The sequence below is a fragment of the Sinocyclocheilus grahami genome, unplaced genomic scaffold (genome assembly GCF_001515645.1).
Source record: "Sinocyclocheilus grahami isolate Dianchi unplaced genomic scaffold, SAMN03320097.WGS_v1.1 scaffold758.1, whole genome shotgun sequence".
Taxonomy (NCBI): Eukaryota; Metazoa; Chordata; class Actinopteri; order Cypriniformes; family Cyprinidae; genus Sinocyclocheilus; species Sinocyclocheilus grahami.
In genome coordinates, this window is record NW_015505937.1 from 70,039 (window position 1) to 92,005 (window position 21,967).

Genomic DNA, 21,967 nt, shown 5'->3' on the forward strand with positions numbered 1-21,967 from the left:
TTACCCCCAGGGCATCCAAGATGTAGGTGACTTTGTTTCTTCAGTAGAACACAAACGGAGATTTTTAACACAAACCGTTGCAGTCGGTCAGTCTTATAATGGAGGTGAATGGGAATCACGGCTTTGAGAGTAAAAAAAAACATACACAAACAAAACCAAATTAAACCCTGCGGCTCGTGACTAGGCATGGGCCGGTATGAGATTTTGACGGTATGATAACCTTAAGCAAAAAAATCACGGTTTCACGGTATTGTTGTTACAGCTCTAAAATGTGTTAATTTGAAATGTCTAGAAGAAGAAAAACTGAACACAATATATTTTGAGCAACATATTTGGATATTTGGAACAGTAGTATTTGTTTATATTTTCTTTGATTTGTTTCTGAAATGTGGGCTGTCCTGCAGCTTTTGATGTGGATGGTTGATTTGCTGCTACAGTATTTTTCTCTGTGCGTCCGTCTTCAGCATCTCTGGCTCCCTGTTAACGGGCGTTTACAGACTTAATATTTTCACATGAACGACATTTGGGAAATTATATGCATTGCAACGCAGTTTGTGCAAGTCCAGAACAGAGATGGCTGCAATAAAACAAAAAACGCATTAACGTGTTGCCGATCGCGTAAGTTCCAGGGGAAGCTCCTTCGGCTGTCATACACACATGACTCACCGCTCGCTGGCACCAACAGGAGGAGGAGGGGCGTGCTACTCTCTACACTGCACTCAACCTGAGGGATTTCTACACTTTCAGTCTTTGAGACGACATGAAAAACAGTGCATACCGCAGGAACGGTATAACTGAAAATATTAGCGGTTTTGAAACCGTGAAATTTTCAAATCGCTGTATACCTTGAAACCGGTAATCAGCCCATGCCTACTTGTGACGATACATTGATGTGTAAAGACACAAAACGATCGGTCTGTGCAAGAAACTGAACAGTATTTATATAATTGTTTACCTCTGATTCACGCAATGTCCGAACTGTCCTGAGCGGCGGCGCGTCTTCCTGAGCGCGTTCTCAACAGTGAGGCATCTTCTTCTTCTTCTTCTTGCTTTACGGCGGATCGCAGACTTATAAGTGCATTCCCGCCACTTATCTCTCAAGTGGACCATTGACACTCCTAACTGAGATTGTAGATAGAGTGTCAGTAGAGTGTAGAGTGTGTCTTTACACATCAATGTATCGTCACGAGCCGCAGGGTTTAATTTGGTTTTGTTTGTGTATGGTTTTTTTTTACTCTCAAAGCCGTGATTCCCATTCACCTCCTTTATAAGACTGACAGACTGCAACGGTTTGCGTTAAAAATCTTTGTTTGTGATCTACTGAAGAAACAAAGTCACCTACATCTTGGATGCCCTGGGGGTAAACATCAAATTTTATTTTTGGGTGAACTATACCTTTAATGACACCGTTGTTTACCATACAACCGGAGCACATGCAGCTGAGGTGAGGGGCGAGACAATTAGATGAGCACTAGAGGTGGTTTAGCCAATTACAACACACTGGGCTAGCTAACCAATCAGAGCCCATCGCCTATTTCTGAGGGCGTGGCTTCATAAAATCAGGAAAAGATCATCCTGTTTCTCAGAGAAGGGACAGAGCGGTGTGGAATAAAGGTAAATTATGTGAAAAATAATGTGTTTTTTTTAAACGAAGCATTAACACACGTTAGACTGCACCCCAAAAACACAATCAAGCCTAGAAAAAAAAAAAAAACTGTGAACCACCCCTTTAATGAAAAACATCAAATGGCAAACGAAACCGCGCTACTTGTTTGAACTACGCAGCGCTTAGAGAGTAGAGCCTGGTTTATACTTGCCGTGTCAGCACAAGCGCGAAGCTGCACGCAACAAAAATTACGCGAATATTGAGGAAACGATGGATGGTTTTCAAGCTAAAGTAAAGTAAAAGACCACTTCTTAAACCAGAGAAGGTGAACATGTTGGTATTCTTATGGGGGGAAAAAAAACATGTGAGCACTGTCACCAACAGCCAGTTTAGTTTTACATTTCTTTTTGTTTTCATTTTGAAAAGCTTGTTATCTTTGCTGTTTACCTCACGTTACGCTATGGAGGTTCTCTTTTATTTCATTCCTCAGTGTTTGCTGAAAATTTTTAAATTGTGACCAAATCATGTGCTCGTGCGACCAACTGAGAAAGTTAGTAGCAAAAGAGCGACCAGTGGGAAGAATGAGTCTGGAGCCCTGTAAAGTTTCAAATAAAGGACAACCCCTAATTTAAGTCACTATTAAAGATGGGGTAAGCGATTTTTCAAAAACGCTTTAGAAAACTGATTCGGGCCGAATAGCAAAACAAACTTGTAGCCAATCAGCAGTAAGGGGTGTGTCTACTCATGATGTGGAGGAGAGAGAGTTCAGTGCACATGACGGACATTAGCGAGCCGAGCGACAGTAAGATAGAGATGGCGGATGAAAAACAAAAGAGGAAAATGTCTGCGGAACAAAAGAAGGTATAAGGCAAGAAGTAGGACCCGTGTAAATATCGAATCAGCTTTCCAGTGCTGGAGAGAACTCAAGGAGCAGAAGGCCTGTGATCCCTAGCAACCAGTACAATTCCGTATTTCTTCCCTATTTTGTTTCACTGGGAAAAGAAAATCAAGTTTGGAACATGAGAGTGTGTAAATGATTTTTGGGCAAACTAAATCCTTAAAATGCAATATGATTTATTGCTCATAATTAACAAACACACATCTCTAATCAACTTATAACCAATCAGAGAGAGGATGAATGGAATTTAATTCATAAACTTTTTTTATCAGCCGTCTGCTCTGTAAAATATATATATATATATTTAGAAGTTGTAAATAAACCAAAGATTAAGTATACATTTCACAAGAAAATAATACTAAAGTTTTTCTATTTCAAAAAGTTGTTTTAATTTATAACCAATCAGAGAGAGGATGAATGGAATTTAATTCATAAACTTTTTTTATCAGCCGTCTGCTCTGTAAAATATATATATATATATATTTAGAAGTTGTAAATAAACCAAAGATTAAGTATACATTTCACAAGAAAATAATACTAAAGTTTTTCTATTTCAAAAAGTTGTTTTAATTCCATGTTACATTGTAATATTTGTGAAATTTACTTGCAATTTGAGTGAAAATCGTTTCAAATAAAATTCTTACCCAATTTGTTCCATTTTTTTCTGAAAAAGAATCTCAAGTGTTACTTGCTGACAAACACTGCAACAGTGTTGCTATGTGGTTGTTAGAAATGGTTGCTAGGATGTTTGTTTACAGCCTCTAGTGAAAATGCTGCAGAAAGACGCACACACTAAACTACAAACGAGTAATCGAATTAAATCAAACAATATCCAAAAATGATGTCAACATTTGGATTTCTCATATTTCCTGACTCAATCCTGCTCAGCATCTCTTTCTCTTTTGCATTTGCATAATGCTGATCCCATCCCCCTCTCACAAACCCTCTTTCATCTCTTATTTTTGGTAAAAATGTGTGAATCACATGTCGGGTCTGGCTGATGTTTACTGCACGTCTGAAATGAAACATGTTTGTTGATTTTAGCTGTTAGTCTGAACACAAGTTCTCATGGGACCCAACTGATTTGATAAAGACTGAGCGATGGTTCCGTTTATTCAATTCAAATCATTTATTCACATTCACACATGCAAAAACCTTCAGCCAAACATGCGTTTCATTCATCTTCAGACTAATGTAAACATAGCTTTAATGGAGAGTTTACAAACACTCATGCTTTACCAAAACTTAACCTGCAGCTAAGTGCACCAACTAAACTGTTTTATTAGCTTTCTGTTAGGAAGTCCCATCAGATAAAACACAGACAGAGTGAAAAGGAAAAGAAAAGAAGGACAAACTTCAGAGGGAAGAGTGTGAGGATGAGTTTGGGAGCGACGCCCCACATCTAAATACATAATGAGCCTTAATGGCCGCCGTTTCACCGCGTAACCAACAGCAACCACTGCTGCGAGGAAAAAATGTCCAACCTTTCGCCCCTCGAGTGTGAGTGTGTGTGTGTGTGTGTGTGTTTGTGTGTGTGTGTGTTTGTGTGTGTGCGTTTGAAGAAAACAGCACAAACAAAAGAAATGACACTCGCTAAACATCACCGTTTCTTCTAGATTTTTCTTTCTTCTCCTATCAGTGATGCTTGTCTTCTGTGCATTTGTAGTTTCTGTAAATGTTCTGTAAGCGTTTGTGCTCTTAATGAAGGCGTGTGATGATCTTGAGTTCGGTTCAGTATTTAAAGACAGACTGACAGAGAGAGTTTGTGCCTATTCAGCACTGCCATCTAGAGCTCTGCTTACACAACTACACAGCACACACACACACACACTCAATGACCTCTGAAAATCAAGCATTCAGGGTGAAAATCCTGCACTAAATACTGAGAAAATGACTCTCTCATAAAACTGATTCTACAAACATTACCCTGGAAAAAGAAAAAAATCTCTCTGAATTATACCAATATTATCATAAAAAATGTATCTTACGATAAGATTAATTCAGCTTATTTTAGGAATTTTGCTATGATAAACCTTTTAACAGACAATCTCACGAAACTTGATAAAAACATGTCCAGGTCATATTTCCAAAAAAGGAATAAATATATAAATATATGTGTGTGTGTGTGTGTGTGAATTTTAGGGCAATTATAACTTCTTTCATGACAATTAAGCACAAAGCTTATTACTGTAATGCAAAAAAAAATAATTTCTTATTTATGTGGTAAAGTATTTATACAGTATGCTAGTATTTATTTGTTGTACTCTTGTACCTTTATGCTGATTTAATAAAAAAAATAGCAAATATTACAACACGTTTTCAAGAAGAATTTAATTAGAATAAAATAGAATAAAGGGAGTTACAAAAAAAATCATAAAGACAGTAAATGCATAATTATCACCGTAACAAGAATTTGATGATACGGTGTTGTTTTTGTAAAGTAAATATTAGTCTTAAATCTTAAATAGATTAAGTTTTTATTAACTGAAAGGCAAAATATGAAATGAAAGATTATTAGATGAAAAACGTACAAATTAGAAATGTTGTCTCGGCAACTAACTAAAATTAAATGAGTTTAAGTTGAAGTACTAAAATTACTAAATTGTAGGGCTGGATATCGTTTGGGTTTCTTTACGATACCGATAATGCAAGTGTTAGAAGGTCATTATTTATACTAAATAAAAAGAAAATAAGTAGAAAGAATAGAGAATGCTAGTGTTAGAGGCTCTTCTTTCTTTATAAATAAAACAAGTAGTTAGAATAGAAATAGAATAGAGAGTGCAAATGTTAGAGGGTCAAATGAAGATGAAAGAGATGTGTTTTCAGCCGTTTCTTGAAAATATTAAGGACTCAGCTGCTTGGCTTGAGCTGGGCAGGTCATTCCACCAGGAGGGAACAGTTAATATAGAAGACCATGAAAGTTTTATCATAGGTAGAATGCAAAATGTTTCAATACAAGCATTTCAGTCAAATGTAATTTATGCAATATTTCAAACCTTTAACCCACTTGGGAAAATCAACCCATGGCAACAGTTTAAAAGTAGCCCAATTCTGTGGAAAAAAACCGCGGACTTGGCAACCCTGCATCCAACAAGAGCTGCAGGAGTCAGATTTGACGGATCTCAGGTCGAGAATAAGGAGACGACTGACAAGACCATGCTTGAGTATCTTGTAAGATGTGCTCCCTTTACACAGAGTGCGTGTGATCGCGAAATTGAGATTAAATCGATTTAGTGAAAGTAAACAGCGCAAATGCTCATTCAAAAATATTTAAATACACTGCATCCTGAGAGCATGCAGCTCCCTGATGCGCCAAAATTATATACAATATTAGAATTAAAGAAGTGAACATGAAAATTGCGGGAGCGAAACACATGTTGCGTGAGCAGGCGGCAATGGACAGAGATTCAGTGGGGATTCAGCAGATTTTTGTAGATCCAAAAAGAGGACATGTCCGGGGGAAAAGAGGACGTATGGTCACCCTAGCTTTTGCAGGAGTCAGATTTGACGGATCTCAGGTCGAGAATAAGGAGACGACTGACAAGACCATGCTTGAGTATCTTGTAAGATGTGCTCCCTTTACACAGAGTGCGTGTGATCGCGAAATTGAGATTAAATCGATTAAGTGAAAGTAAACAGCGCAAACGCTCATTCAAAAATATTTAAATACACTGCATCCTGAGAGCATGCAGCTCCCTGATGCGCCAAAATTATATACAATATTAGAATTAAAGAAGTGAACATGAAAATTGCAGGAGCGAAACACATGTTGCGTGAGCAGGCGGCAATGGACAGAGATTCAGTGGGGATTCAGCAGATTTTTGTAGATCCAAAAAGAGGACATGTCCGGGGGAAAAGAGGACGTATGGTCACCCTAGCTTTAGGCATTTTAATTTAAGAATGTTTAGCTTAGCTAGCTAACGGTCTCTATCTGCTGCCATCAGAGCAAGTGTAATTACTGCATTCACACGCTCCTCGGCTCTCATTTCCCGAGTTGTGCTTTTAAGTCGGAATGTGAAAACAACATGGACACTCAAGTTACTACAAAGATGTGTTGGATATGTATTATTAGAGCATTCCGATTTTGTTCATGAATTTTCTCAGTCGAGAAATTATTTTTCACGTGCGGTGCCGGTGATCCTAACTTACGAACAAATATTTCAATTGATCGCTCAAGCATTTAACTGGCACCGAAATGAGGCACCCAAATCTGCGTACTGATTCGGTTCTAGTACATACCGGTTACACCATATTGGCACCGGGTTTCGGTACCCAACCCTACTAAATTGAAATAAAAATAAAAGCTAAACAGAAAAAGAAAAATACAAGCTAAACAAAAACCAATAAAATGATAAAAACATACCAAAATTACTTTAAAATAAAAAAAAGTTTTTTTTAAATATTAATCAATTGTATAATAATACTAAAACAACACTACCTTTATGCAGAACATAAATATTTTTTAAACAAATATGTATTCAAATATTTTTTATTGTAATTTTGCGGTGAAATATGACCTGGACATGTATTTGTGAGAAACGAATACATTTTAATCCAGCCTGGATGCATGAGAACTGTAAAGTATCATTGCTGAATTTTATTACAGTCATGAATCACCATTAAACATACTAATTATCATGATTTTCTTAGCTCTATTTCCCATGCAAACACAAATTTGAAATGCATACTACTGGTATATAATATGCATGTGCTCTATAAATGTATAATACAGAAACAAATCCAGCCTTACTGCATCACCGTGCATTAAATAAAACATCTGATTAATATATGACAAATACCTGCCATGAATATATTCATAATGAATTATTCAAACATCCCCCTGATGGACCCGCCGCTGTCATTTATCTCCACATACAGATTGAGCAGAACAAGTTCACTAGGAGTCCACAGACTGTGTCCAATCATCCAGCAGGCCATTCAAACAGGAGGCTAATGCACAGCAAAAAGCTTTTCCCAGCCATTTTTTCCAACAAATCTCTGACTTTAAGCAGGCAGTTGTCGGCAGACAGCCAAAGCGCTGTTTATTTGTACAAATACTGTAACAACTAAGCTGTCTGAAAATAAAGCATTCTGCAACCCTGGAACCGTTTCTGAATGTGTCAGCATGGTGAAAATAATTAAACCATACAGTACAGGAAAAACTAAATAATCTGCTTACTGTACTATGACGCTCCTACACTGAAAATTAATGATTCAGGAGGAAATACACATATAAGAAGGGATGAGATGGTAGAGTAGTGGACTACTCATTCAACTTCGCAGTCCATCTCTGAATTCATCCCATTCAAAGCCCCGCTGCTGCAGCCATCAAAGTTCTAATAAATTGACCGTTTACAACAATAAATTTCGAGACAATTAATGTCTGACTTGATATTGCCTGCTGTGAGCAACATTTCTGTTTTTATCCATAGCCTGTACATCACCATTTGTGTGACGACTATGATGCTCTTGTGCTTATAATTATCTGTTATCTATCACTTACCGTATTGAAAGGCTGCGTGCAATATATCGCTAAAAAACAAGTCTAATACCTTAACCCGCTTAGTTATACAATATTAAGGAAGTTAAGACAATTAACCACACATAGACATCTTACCCCTAAACACAAACGACTCATTAGGTCCAGAGAAGAGCCCAACCTGGCAGTGAAACTCACACACAGTCTGGTTTTGTCTCCAGCTTTCTGAAGCCTCTCCTCATGTCAGGTTGCATTCGAACACCTGAGCCTCTATTACACGACGCAGGCAGGTAATGAGGGCTCGACTTTCATGCTATTATACACACTACATTAAATATTCATACGAAACCCTCTGTGTGCATTTTGAAACACAACTTTAGAGTATTACTTCAGCCAAAAATTCTGTTCTTAGTTACTTTATGTATTTAATATAAGCCTCTTCTGCTCACGAAAGCTGCATTTATTTGATTAAAACTGCAGTAAAAACTGTACAAATTTGAAATATTATTACATTTTAAAAGAACGGTTTTCTCTTTTAATATATTGTAAAATGTGATTTATTCAAAGCTGAATTTTCAGCATCATTTCTCCAGTTTTCAGTGTCACATGATCCTTCAGAAATCATTCTAATATGCTGATTTGCTGTTCAAATATTATAACTTATTTTTGGTACTCAATTATTAAAAATGGTTGTTATTATTATTATCAATGCTGAAAATATTTATATATTTGTGGTAACCAAGCTCATTTTTTTTCCAGGAGTCTTTGATGAACAGAAAGGTCAAAAGAACAGCATTTATTTTATTTAGAAATATTTTGCCAATAAATGTCTTTACTGTCACTTTTGATGCATTTAATGTGTTCTTGACAAATAAAAGTATTCATTTCTTGTTTTTTACTTACCCTAAACTTACAAAGTAGTGTATCAATGTTTATTGTAAATGTTTCTTGAACAGCAAATCAGCATATCAGAATGATTTCTGAAGATCATGTGACACTGAAGACTGGAGGAATGATGCTGAAAATACAGCTTTGCATCACAGGAATAAATTACATGTTAAACTATGTTAAAAAAGAAAACAGTTAAACAGTTCAAACTGGAATAGCATTTGGCAATTTTAGTGTATTTTTTAGATCAAATAAATGCACCCATCGTGAGCAAAAAAGACAAAAACATTTTGTCTTTCAAAAAAGTTTTAAAAACCTTAATCCAAGACTCAAATATAATTTGCGATTGCATTTAATTTCAAGTTCTTGCACCAGTTTACATAAAATTACTTTTGAGCGCTTCTGCAAAATAAAACTTTAGGGTTCCATAGAAATAAATAAATAAACAGAGTTTGAACAACATGAGGTTGAGTAAATAAAGACCACATGTTAAGGGCCTTTCGCACTGGAGGAACCTTTTCATAGTACCAGAACTAATTGTGGAACTACCCACTTTTCCGTGTTTTCGCACCGCCGGACTGCCTTTTTCGAGAACCAAATTAGCTCCTACTCCGGAGCAGGGTCAACTGGTACTAATCGTGACGTAAGTAGACATTGATTGGCCAAACGCGTATGAAAACACCCTCACCCACCATGATTTAAAACGCCGTGTAAACATACTGTAAACATTGTGTCAACTTATTTCGCCAGTATGGAGAACAGCGATAGATGGATGGACGCTGAAGTGCAGGCACTTGTAGCAAATGTAGCACTGCCAGTTGTCGTTGGAGATTCTTAGTCCTCCTTTCCGTTCTTTCAATCGCTTTACGTATACGTCGACTTTCCATGTCCATTATTGTGAACCCCGCGAGACACAACAAAAACAGCTCCGATCACAGCGTCCTCCATCATGTTTTTAGCAGTTCTGGGCTCTAATGGCGCAGCTCTATTCTGGAAAAGGGGGCGGGGAGCAGCAGCTCATTTGCATTTAAAGAGACAGGCCCAAAAAACAGCCTGTTTCTGCTTCCACTCAAAATAGGCATTTTCAAAATGATATAATAAATGATCTGTGGAGTACTTTGAGCTGAAACTTCACAGACACATTCTGGGGACACCAGAGACTTATATTACATATTGTAAAAAGGGGCATCATATGTCTCCTTTAAAGAAACTAAGTTTCTACTCACAAACTTCCTCTTCAGTTTGACTTTGGGATCGGCGAAGCTCCTCCCCTCCGGCTGGGCGGGTTCAAACTCAGCCTCTCCCAGGTGATCATCGGCCGAGATGCTTTTCCTCAGATACGCCGCCCGCCGCCGGAAATGTGAGAATGGCGACTGAGAGCGCGGCCGCGGGTCGACAGCACCCGGAGTCACGTCTGCCTCATTTTCATCTTCCAGCCGCCACATCTCGCCTGAGGATGGACAGACGGGTACGATTCTGATCACACATCACTGAAATATCACACACGGCATATTTAACCTTATTTCGTCGCTGGATATTCCCAGGCAGCCAGCTAGATCTGTGATTCTCAGATGAGGACGTTAGGGAGCTGTCAGGCAGCTGGAACAGAGTTATTCATGTTTATTAGACTCGAGTCAGTCAAATCTGGGTCAGAGTTTCTAGCAGATATTACGGCCCTCATTTGGCATGATCCCAACATAATGAGCACGTCAAACACGCTGAGGGAGACGGCTGGGATTTGGTGTGTGTGTGTGTGTGTTGAAACGGCACCATGCTCCTCTGTTGGCGATGATGGTTGCTAAGCAACTAGATTGGGGAGGAAGCCAAAGACTTTAGGTTTAACATTTGAGAGACAGTGAAAAAATCCTTCACAGAAGCTTTACACAAGAGCAGCTCAGCTGTGAGAATCAGGAGAAAAGCGTAAGAGAGGGGGGGGGATTTGGCCGAGCGGTGCGGGCTGAAGTAAATATGGAGTACACGCAGACGGTGAACGCACTAAACAATCGCACATGCCGTAAAGCTCACACATGTTGTGAATGGAATGTGCCGCGTGGAAGCTTCTCGTTCCAGATGTCGTCCATTCACAACTACACTGCCAGTTCTATCAATTCTGTCCCTGTCTCTCGCTCGCTCTCTGATGTTTTAATCACATTTTTTATTTTTGCTCAGTAGAGCAACTGATGGACAATTGTGCATTCAAATGCTGAAGCTATTCAGACTGAAAGAAAAGAGGATGAATCTTACAAAACCTATTGCATTCTAAAATCAAAAGAAAGAAACTAAAAATTATGTTTGTGTCATTTATGTCATTTTTGGACCAATAAGAATTTCTGCATTGACATTTCCATGACAAATTTAGCTACTAATTCTTATCTCTGTAATACAAAAAAAATGATAGAATTGAATGAAAAAAAATATTAAAGCAATAAGAATTACAAAAGCACATACAATTATTAAAACTGAAAATATAAAAATAAAAGCCAATTCAAAATTTCTAAAATCAAACGCATCCTAAAATCAAAAGAAAGAAATCTCAAATTATATTTTAATTATAATATATTGACATTTTTATGACATTTTTAGCTACAAATTCACATTTCTGTAATGCAAAACACATGAATATTATAGTATATTATTGTAATGTGAAAAAATTATATATATTATTTAATATAGTAGTATTTGATTTACTAACTTTAATTAATGCTGATTTAATTAACAAAATCAGCACATTATAGTAATTGTTATGAATGTAAAATGGGAATCAGCATTAAGAATAAAATGTAATTATTTTATAGAATTTTATAAAATATTAATATATATATAATTATTTTATAATAATTAATATTATATAATTAATATATAATAATATATTAAATTGATATATACAATTATTTTATATAATTTATAATACATAATTAATGCAATATTTATAATGTATAATTTTTTTTAAAGAATGCACAAAAATAGGTACTGAACTCATTTTTGAGGGAAATGAAAACATTGAAAACAAAATCTAAATGTTCTTAATTCAAAAGAAAATGTAAATTTGATTTCAGGGTGAAATGTGAGCTTTCCATGAGATTCACCCAAGAACAGAGCTTTAATAAAACCAAGAGCAGAGTTCAGTAACATATGTTTTGGCATCACGGCTGTGCAGTTGAAATAAACACAAACACACATGCAGTACCTGCGGGAGGCAGCGTACACGCTTCAAGACCACCAGGGCTGGAGGGAACACGCGGGCGCCGTTGACGTTCACAAACGTTCTCTGACTGCTGCACACGGATGGCGGCTGGGGACTGAGGGATGCTGGGTAATGTCCTGGATTTGGCCAAGAGAGGTCTCTGTAGCCGTCGCTCCAAAGACCTGGAGCACAAACAATCAGAACCAATAATACATCAATAATCAATCACAGTCACATTCATTAAAATGCATGCATTTCTGAAATAAACTCAATAATAAAATAAACAATCAATTCCAAGCAATGCTTGTACTGCATAATGTTTAACAGTGTATGCATGTGTGTGGCTGTGTATTTGAACACTTAACTTGTGATGTTTTCTATGAGATTATTTATGCATTTGTTATTTATTGCTATGGTTTAATAATTAGTGCAACTATACTTAATGCATGGAATAAAGTAGTTTTAATGTGCTTCAAGACAACTGAAACATCCTGTCCTAATCACAGTGTAAAGTTTGCATGCATTACATGAACATGTTTGGATCGGTCTGTCTGTAAGGTTACAGTAATATTAAAAACATAATTTTTCAAGCGTCCAAGATGGAGAGTAACAGCGTGTGGAGATTTGGCTGCATTCACGTGTGAATGTCTGGCAACGACGGAGCAGCGAATTCCAAACTGCATGAGGAAATTCTACAGCAGAATGTGACGGCGCCTGTCTGTGATGTGAACAGGCGTCGGGTTATGCAACACGATTTCCATCCAAAACACTGGAGTAAATCAAAGCTACCGCGCAAACAGAAGATGTTCTGCATTTTATAAAGTCCAGATACAATAATCTCGCTACAAAACATCCCAAAAACTACTGAAACACAGAAATTACGGAAAGCCACAGCGCAGATGTGAACAGCAGCTGCAGAGAGTTTGATTGAGGTCTGTGCCAATACATATACTTCACTATTGATCAAATATTAAAGGCTGCATATGGTTTTCCCATCATTAGACAAGCTTAGTTAAACTATTCATTTAATAAAGCACTGGCTATGCAAAACTGACAAATGTTACAATTGATGACATTAAATTTATCAAGACCATCCAGATCATATTATGGACTTGAATTAAATTTGAAGTAATAAAGAAAATGTGATTTAATTAATATTCACTAACAAGTTTAATAAAGAAAGAAGTTAAATACTAGAGCAGAAATTTTTAATACATGTTCCTGATCTTTTTGTGATTCATTGATGTATGTAATTCCAAATTAAACAAGAAAAAAATGTCTGTCTTTGTAATATTTGGTCAAAATGTAATAACCTGCTCTGCCTCTGAAATAGTTTCTCTTTTGGTTGACATCAGTGTTTTTCCAGTTTTCATGATCCCATCAAATCAATGGAGGAAAACAAATCCAATTTTTTTCTAATTTAATACCATGTTTCACTTGTTATATGTTCTTACAGAGCACAGACTTTAAAATGACAGAAGCTGCAGATTTGTTACTGTCAAGTAAAACTTAAAGCTAAAAATCCTTTTTATTAATTGAAATAAAGCTAAAAATAAAACAAATATTAGATGAAAAATGTAAACTTAAACTTGAACATTTTAAAAACTGCCTTGATTTTTAGGCAATATTCTTATTAAGAGAATTTAATGCAAAAAAATCATTACTGTAATGTGAGAAATTATATATTAATGTTTCATATGGCAGTATTTTGTTTTTCAATTAAAGAAAAACAAACTTAAATATTGTCTTAGTGAAAAACTGAAATAAAAAGTTGAAGCTGAAGTGCTGAAATTTCTAAAACTAAAGCTTGAATAAATAATAATTCTAAATATACATTTTTTTTAATCTAAATTAATAATAATGACAAAAGCACACAACAAAATTACTAAAACTATAATAAATATAAAATATAAATAAAAGCAAATATAAAATATAAAAATAAAAGCTCATTCAAAATTATTATAAATACTATAAATGTATTTAAATAAAACTGATATAACACTAAGAATTGACTGAGAATTTCCAGCCACATATATGCTTTCATTCCATTAAAAAAAAAAAAAAAAACGATTAATACATCAAAAATGTATCCTAATGTGTTATCTGCTGGATCTCAAATATTTATCCTGAGAAAAAAGCTCTAATAATCTCACATGTGAGTTTCAGATCAGATCAAATCTCAAAAACGTCTCAATTTGTGCTCAAATTTGCCAAGACAGCAAAGTCTGTGACAAAAATAAAAGATTTCAATTCAATATGAACTCATTAGACATAATCTGAGCTGCTCCACATTCATTCACATTTACAGCTCTATACTCTTACTGTACAGTCTCACTGGTGTGCTTTTATTTCTCCAAAGGAATTTTACAAGAAAACCAGAACATAATGTAACAAACACCTGAGCAAGACAAAGACACCAGACTGCATTCACAGATTTGATGTATGAGCATTCACACCTTTTCAAAGGTTGATGACTACAACATTCAGATGAGTCAGTTCTATCTCCACCAATCACAGTTCCCTGTCTGTTCCCTTCTTCTAAATTCTCTCCTTTCATTGGCTGCTCATTTCTCTTATCCCACCCAGTTCTGTCCGCACACTGACCAGATGATTTCTGCCCCATCCAGGTGAACTAACCGCACTTTAACCCTCCAGGACACACTACACACATCAAACACTGTTAGTCGAAAGAAAGAAGTCTCCGATTGTCCTTGAAGTCTTGATCATCCTCTATATTTATGCCTGATTTTTGAATGTGCTTGTCTTGTTTTAAGGTAATGCCACATGAAACATGTTATATGTCAGCATTACTATAGTATTAACCAAACACATAAAAGTCTGAAATCTCAGGCAGCAGGACACATATGTATCCATGCACACACAGAACACACACTCTTCGTGCTGTACACACTCTCAAACCGCACTCTGATTTTGAAGTACCTGGCCTCGGCTACCGTGCAGCAGTAACTGCCGCTGCGACGGCCGTCCCTCCGAGCCATGAGCTCATCCCTGGAACGCCGACGATTAAAGTAATCCGTAAGTTTCCCAAAACTTGCCATTCTGTCCCTCGCGTGCGTGCGTGCATCCGCGTTCTGCTGTTAATCCACGAGTCATATGCTGTTATTTTTCTGTGTCATATTCCTTCACTCACATCCCCACAATTCCCACAGAAACAGCAGTGAACGCGGAGCAGCAGCAGTTGCTCATTCACACGCTGAAAATAGCCACGCTTATAAACTTCCTTCAAAAGCAGCCTGTCGTGAGAGAGATGCAACGAGATGGACACGAGCGAGTTTAGTGTGTCTTTCAGCATTCTCCCTCCGGAGCATCATCAGTGCTGCGGCAACATCATCAGCATCCTGCATCTCTCGCTCTCACTCAGCCTCTCTCTCGGGCTCTCTCTCTCTCTCGCCGTCTCATAAATGCGTGCCGAACGCTCTGAAAGAACTAATATGATCTAGAGCAGAGGAGGAGCAAAAAATGAATGAATAAAGGTGAAAAAGGAATCAGAGAAAGGCAGTAACGCTGCTAGAATGAGTGATTTTTGCCAACTGTTCTGCATTCAGAACGACGCATCTCTATTTGTGTGTATGTGTGTGTGTGTGTGTGTGTGTGTGTGTGTGAATCCTGCTTTGATAAAGACGGCAGCCTGGGGTGCACTTCAGAGAGTAGAGTTCATAAAATCAATACGGGCTGAGGACGGGAGAACATCGCTTGTCTTTTTGTTCTCCAGTTCATCTATTACATCCCTTTTTTCTTTAACTTCTTGGCTGGATATTGAAAGTAAATTAAAATGCAATGTAAAAGATGAAAAAAGGTGAAAGATTGCATCATCAGCTGGCCCATTTTTGCCAGCTGCAAGCAAAATCAAGCATATATATTGCACATTCATGGCAGATTTACAGGGTTGTGTCCGCCGCTCTCATTGAGAATAAATTGTGTTCTAGCAAGCTACTTTGTCCAGCATATTTATCCTCCCTGCAGCAACCTTGCTTCTGCTGCTGTCTGCGGTTTTGCTCTCCTGATAGAGGCTAAATATGGTGGGGATGGATGTAACAGAGTGTACAATACAGGTCATGTTAATCGAGGGAGTGAAATCAACCAAACTAAGCAATGAAATGCACCAAAGCAAAGCTCAATCATTATGGATTAATTTAAGTCAGGTCTGTGTGACTTCATTGCAAGACTCTTGCTTACTGACAGTATAAAGGTTCTGCACTGTTTTCATTTTCAATGCAGTTTTAGACATTTTAACAGACAGATCACCCAAAATTAATATTCTGTCATTATTTTTTCCAAACATAACCTCATTCCAAACACATATGACTAAATTAAAACAGATTCAGTGCCATTTCTTTTAAATTGCATGAAAATTGCTGGGGAAAAAAAGGGAAAAAGGGTCATGACAATTTCCATTTTTGGGTAACCTCACTAAAAATCATATATACACCAGCATTTAAAAGTTTGAGGTCAGTAAAAAATTTACACTTTTATTCAGCAAGGATGCATTAAATTGATCAAAAGCGAAAGTAAATACATTTACAGTGTTACAAAATATTTCTTTCATATTTTAAGTGCTGTTCTTTTGACATTCCTATTCATAAAAAAAATCCTGAAAAATGTGTCATGGTTTCTTCAAAAATATTCAGCAGCACAACAGTTTTCAACACTGATAATAATCAGAAATGTTTGAAATATTTGAGCAGCAAATCAGCTGACACTGAAGACTAGAGTAATGATGCTGAAAATTCAGCTTTGATCACAAGAATAAATTACATTTTACAATATATTCATATAAAAAAAGCCATTTTAAATTGTTAAAATATTTCATAATATCTTCTGAATTTTTAAACAAATAAACACAGCCTTGGTGAGCAGAAGAGACTTACTAACCTCAAACAGTAGTATATATGAAATGGACAATACAGCATGAAATAGCTTGCAATGCATTAGGCTATATGAATTCGTAAACTAGGAATTAGGTGGGTATTTGCAATAAAAGCATCACGCTTTTCAGAGTTCATGAGCGCACAAAATAGAAACGTGTGAACATCACAGACAAGGGCTCTGAGCATGTGTCATACATCTCGGGTTAAAAAAAAACATGCTGGTAACAACAATAGAGATGATGATGGTGATATCTGCTGCCTTTGGGAGAAACATCAAAAATAGCACATGTGTGTCATGACCTGACTGCAGCGATCAATAAAGCTTAACACAGCTGTGATCATATTTTGCGTTTGTTAGTGTGCTAACCTGACCCTCTCATATCAAACATCCAACCCTCTGCAAAATGAAAATGATATTTCATCTGACACTATGCTTGTCTGTGCATCACGACCAGCACAACACAGCAGCACTGATTTGACCAATGATGTGAGTTTGGGGAGAGACTAACCATTTGTCCGACCAATGAGAGAAGTGCAGAATGTTAGGGAAACTATCTACTGTTTTTAGGATTCTATTTAGTCACTGCAATTTTAAAAAACACAACATCACTGGCTATTGAAATTAATTAATGTGCGGAATACTAACTGTAACAAAAACACTTTCAAATATTAGTACATATATAAGCATTTTGACTGACGACTGCAATGACTGCATGTTTATGACAAAAGTAGCACATCATATTCTCTGCATACAAAAAGTGTGCATACTGAGCACAACATAAATACTGCATACCAGGGGTCAACCGATTATCGGCGCCGATATTAAACATTTTTATGATTATCGGTTATTTTCAAAACCAATTCACCAATAAAATAACTTAATTTTGAAACGTGCTATTTGGCTTTGATGCAGCCTGTCAGAACTCACCACTCTGTGGCCTAAATCAATCTCCGCCCAACCGCCCATCTGATTTGTTGGGAGTCAGGAGTCCGACCAATCAATGCAGAATTCACTCTCACTCCGAAAGCACTTGCTAACTGGAGCTGCTTCAGTGATCACGCATCAGTTGTCTCTAGGCAAGGTAAGGCAGCAGCAGACGTTGCTTAATTTGCAATAAATCACAATCCACTAATGTTACACTGAAGTTGCAAAACACCTCAATATTATCTATGATTTCCGCAATGCAGAAAATGTGGACGGAATCGCGGAATCCAGTCATATAAAATGCAATTTACTGTATGACGCGGAATGTCATGGAATTTGTCAAAGTCTGGATGAATTAATCAAAAGTAGGTCAGTACACTTAAATAGAGTCGCGATTTGGACTAGTATCTGTAAATATTAAGCCGCAAAAATACTATTTAAATATTAATCCAGCATGTTCTGCGTGTCTCGGTGTATGTAAATGGCACAGACGCGCGATTTTGTTTTCTACACAGAAAGTGTGCGATGCTCGCGTGATTTCAGCTTCTGTCGTCTCACTACATGTGGACATAAATACATGAACAACATCTCCAGACCTGCTCTGACTCCCTCTGAGAGTCACTTCATGATCATTTGACAGTTTCATTTGAGTAAAACTGCAGTGTTTCCCACAGACTTACACTCGTTTGTGGTGGCATACATATGCAAATTAATTCTCTGCCATCAGGCGCCACAAATAAATCAATGTATGGGAAACACTTACATACTGTACATAGGCTACAGAAACTTAAAAGTTCCTCATGACAACCCGTCAAAATATAAGTTCAGGTTAGTTTAAAGAAATTATCAGAAATATATTACTGTGGTGCAGTATGATATACATAACACTACTACAACAATTATTACAACTTTTGTTTAAAAGAATAAATCACACAATAAGCTATTTCTTCCATGTTTTAATTTTAATAGTAAACCCTTTGTTTGCCAAAAAATAAAGAGTTTAACTCTCATTTGATTAAAAGATCAATTAAATTGATTTATGCCTTAATTTGCACTGTACTGTAAATGAAAACTAACTGAAATTTCTAGTCACATAGGCCAAGACATTTCAATAGGCTATTGAACTAAGTGTGCCTGTAAAAGGCTATTAGTGTTATAGTTTCATGAAAATAGTTGCAGTCTTCTTAACAACTTCTACAATATAGCTATGAAGACAATTATTGTAGGTTATGTTTTAGCCATCAGAAAATAATTAATGAGGAATTATGAGAGGTTATGCTATTACACATACATTTCTAACATGTAAATTATTGAAGCCAAATACTTTTATTTCCCCAAACTGTTTAGCTGTAGTACAGTATTCATAGGCTTAATCGTGAAGCATACAGTGGCCCCACTTTTAACTCTCTCTTTATATTGCCCTTATTGTAGATGGATGCACAGAGGAAGACAAGAGTAAAAAGTGCAGTGTGGGAGTACTACACTCAATCAACACCAGGGAAGGCAGTTTTTGTCAGAGCCCTTGTCATTCTTAATTTTGACATTAATTTTCATTTTTACACCAGACATATATATCGGTTCAAAATATCGGTTATCGGTCTACTTGATCTGTAATAACCGATATCAGCCCTGAAAAACACATATCGGTCGACCCCTACTGCATACTACAAAAACAGTAATAAGACTATTGTATTATGCTTTTCCAAAGACTGATAGACACAGATGAAGAAGGAATATTGCCCTCTAGTGTCTTCTGTTCTCTTTCTTACACACACTGGATGAGCCAGTATGTTGTTTTTAAAATCACAGATCATTGATGCTGGTGGTTTTGGTGGCGGTTTGTCTTGTGGCTCTATCGCTGGACCCTGAGCATTGCTCATGTATACACTACTAGAGGAACCAGTGTGGATTTAATAGAGCAGTAGTACGGCCCAGACACTAATTTGTTCCTCATGGTTAAAGGAGTAGTTGACCCAAAAAATTAAAATTTGCCTCAGGCTATCCAAGATGTAGTTGAGGTTGTTTCTACGTTAGAACAGATTTGGAGAAATGTAGCATTCCATCACTTGCTCACCAATGGATGCTCTGCAGTGAATGGGTGCCGTCAGAATGAGAGTCCAAACAGCTGATAAAAACATCACAATAATCCACAAGTAATCCACACCACTCCAGTCCATCAGTTAGCATCTTGCGAAGTGAAAAGGTGTGCGTTTGTGAGAAACAGATCCATCATTAAGATGTTTTAACTTTTTAGACGGTCACTTCTGGCTTTTTATTTTTTATCCTGTGGCAGAAACAGGCTTCCATAGGAAACAGCTTTGTACCATCATGCATGCTTTTCTGGTAGGAAATCTCACATCCTGGATGTTTCATCATTGTGTGTGTGTTTAACGTAAGCCCTACACAAGCCGCCAGCCGTCGTATTCCAGCGTCTCTACAAGTTCAAACAGAGTCGCAGATCGACATGCACAGATGCTCCTGGCATGACTGCAACTTCATCATCATATGCTTTACAAATCTCTCAATCAAACCATCACCCGCGTTAACCTTCCGCTGATATTTACTGGATAACGTAATTCCTGTGAGTCACCCACCTGACAACTCATCACAACCTCCCTCAACGCTCACCTTCCCCGCGCCTCTGACTCACTTCTCTGAATGTCAGCGGGAAATAAAAGAGTCCACTTCACCATCCATGTAATGATTCACAAGCTGAACAGAATGAATGGGGGAAATGACACACTTCATAGCAGCTCATTTCCTGTGGAACTGGACAAATGCATCTCAATCCAAACATCTCCCACTCACAAACACACACACACACTTTGGGATCCATCTGTTAAACTCACAAGCAACAATAGAGGCCCTTTCCTTTAGCCATTATGGGCATATAATAGTGTGTGTGTGTGTGTGTGTGTGTGAGAGAGAGAGAGCATCCTTTTCCTGACCCTGCTGTATACAGGACACACCTTACCATCAGACTTCCTCACACTCGCAACCTGCGATTCCACTCAACCAAACACACACACTCAATGTTTACTTTTTATAAATAGGAACATCATAGACTTTTATGATTTCTGACTTCTATGAACTGTTGTTTTTACCTGCGGTTCAATGATGTAACGCACATTTTATTGTCTAGATCTATTAAGTCAACTACATTTTTTTTTTGTTCTTTGTTACAATACAATAAATACATTACCATAAAGACATGGAAAATGCGGTGCACCACCAAGAATAAAATGTATTGAATACCATGAACATGTTTTCAGTTTCTGAACTAAAAATCCTTTTGATATGTTTCATAGGGTTTAAAATTCAAATGTCTAGGATATATACACTGTCTGAGGATTGTAAAAGAAAAATTGTCTCATTGAAAGCTGAAAATCTTGAAAGCAAATGTTGGCATTACTTGGGCATAATTTTAAAAAAAAATGTAATTATTTAAATTTTTTAAAAATTAAATAAGCACCAAGAAGCGATTTTGTTTAAAATTAATATTCACGTTTGGTAAAACCTTTCCCCGAATTAGGATTAATGTGTGATATCGTCAACATAAAGGAAGCCATTTTGATGTCATGAAATATGATCTTGACAACACAGAGAGTTTATTAAACAGAAAGAAAGAAAGAAAGAAAGAAAGAAAGAAAGAAAGAAAGCATAATTTGGCCTTTTTATTAATAGGCACATTTTGTTCAAGTCAAATGGAGTAACAAGAAAATTCATTAATATTTGTGATTGATATACATGATATAAAATACTTGAGAAGTGTTTTAAAAATTGTAACCTAATAATAATAATAATGAATATTACTTCAGTCAAATGTTCCAACATGCAATGAAAAAACTTGAGAATCACTCGTCATTTAATCAAAAGATATAAAACAAACCTACACAATATACATTGATAAAAAAAAATGCATATATTAAATATTTATAAATGAAACATGAATAAAAAGAGATTTAAAAAAATGATTTCTCCTCATCTTAGATATCTTTGTTATTGACCTTTATAGATTATGACTACACACTGAAACTATACATATATATATATACACACCTTTATTTGACCCTCTAACTCTAGCACTTTCTATTCTAT

The 21,967-nt window shown here is 36.6% G+C and overlaps 1 protein-coding gene across 1 annotated transcript in view; it reads right to left on the reverse strand.

The window, feature by feature from the left end:
* Window positions 1–21,967, reverse strand: part of LOC107561114 (ankyrin repeat and fibronectin type-III domain-containing protein 1-like) — an 89,570-nt gene that overhangs the window by 67,002 nt on the left and 601 nt on the right. The window contains exons 2-3 of the mRNA XM_016245467.1: window positions 12,059–12,237; window positions 10,098–10,321 (exon numbers count right to left, since the gene is read on the reverse strand). Coding sequence (XP_016100953.1) covers window positions 10,098–10,321; window positions 12,059–12,237 — 403 coding nt within the window. The remainder of the gene's footprint in view (window positions 1–10,097; window positions 10,322–12,058; window positions 12,238–21,967) is intronic.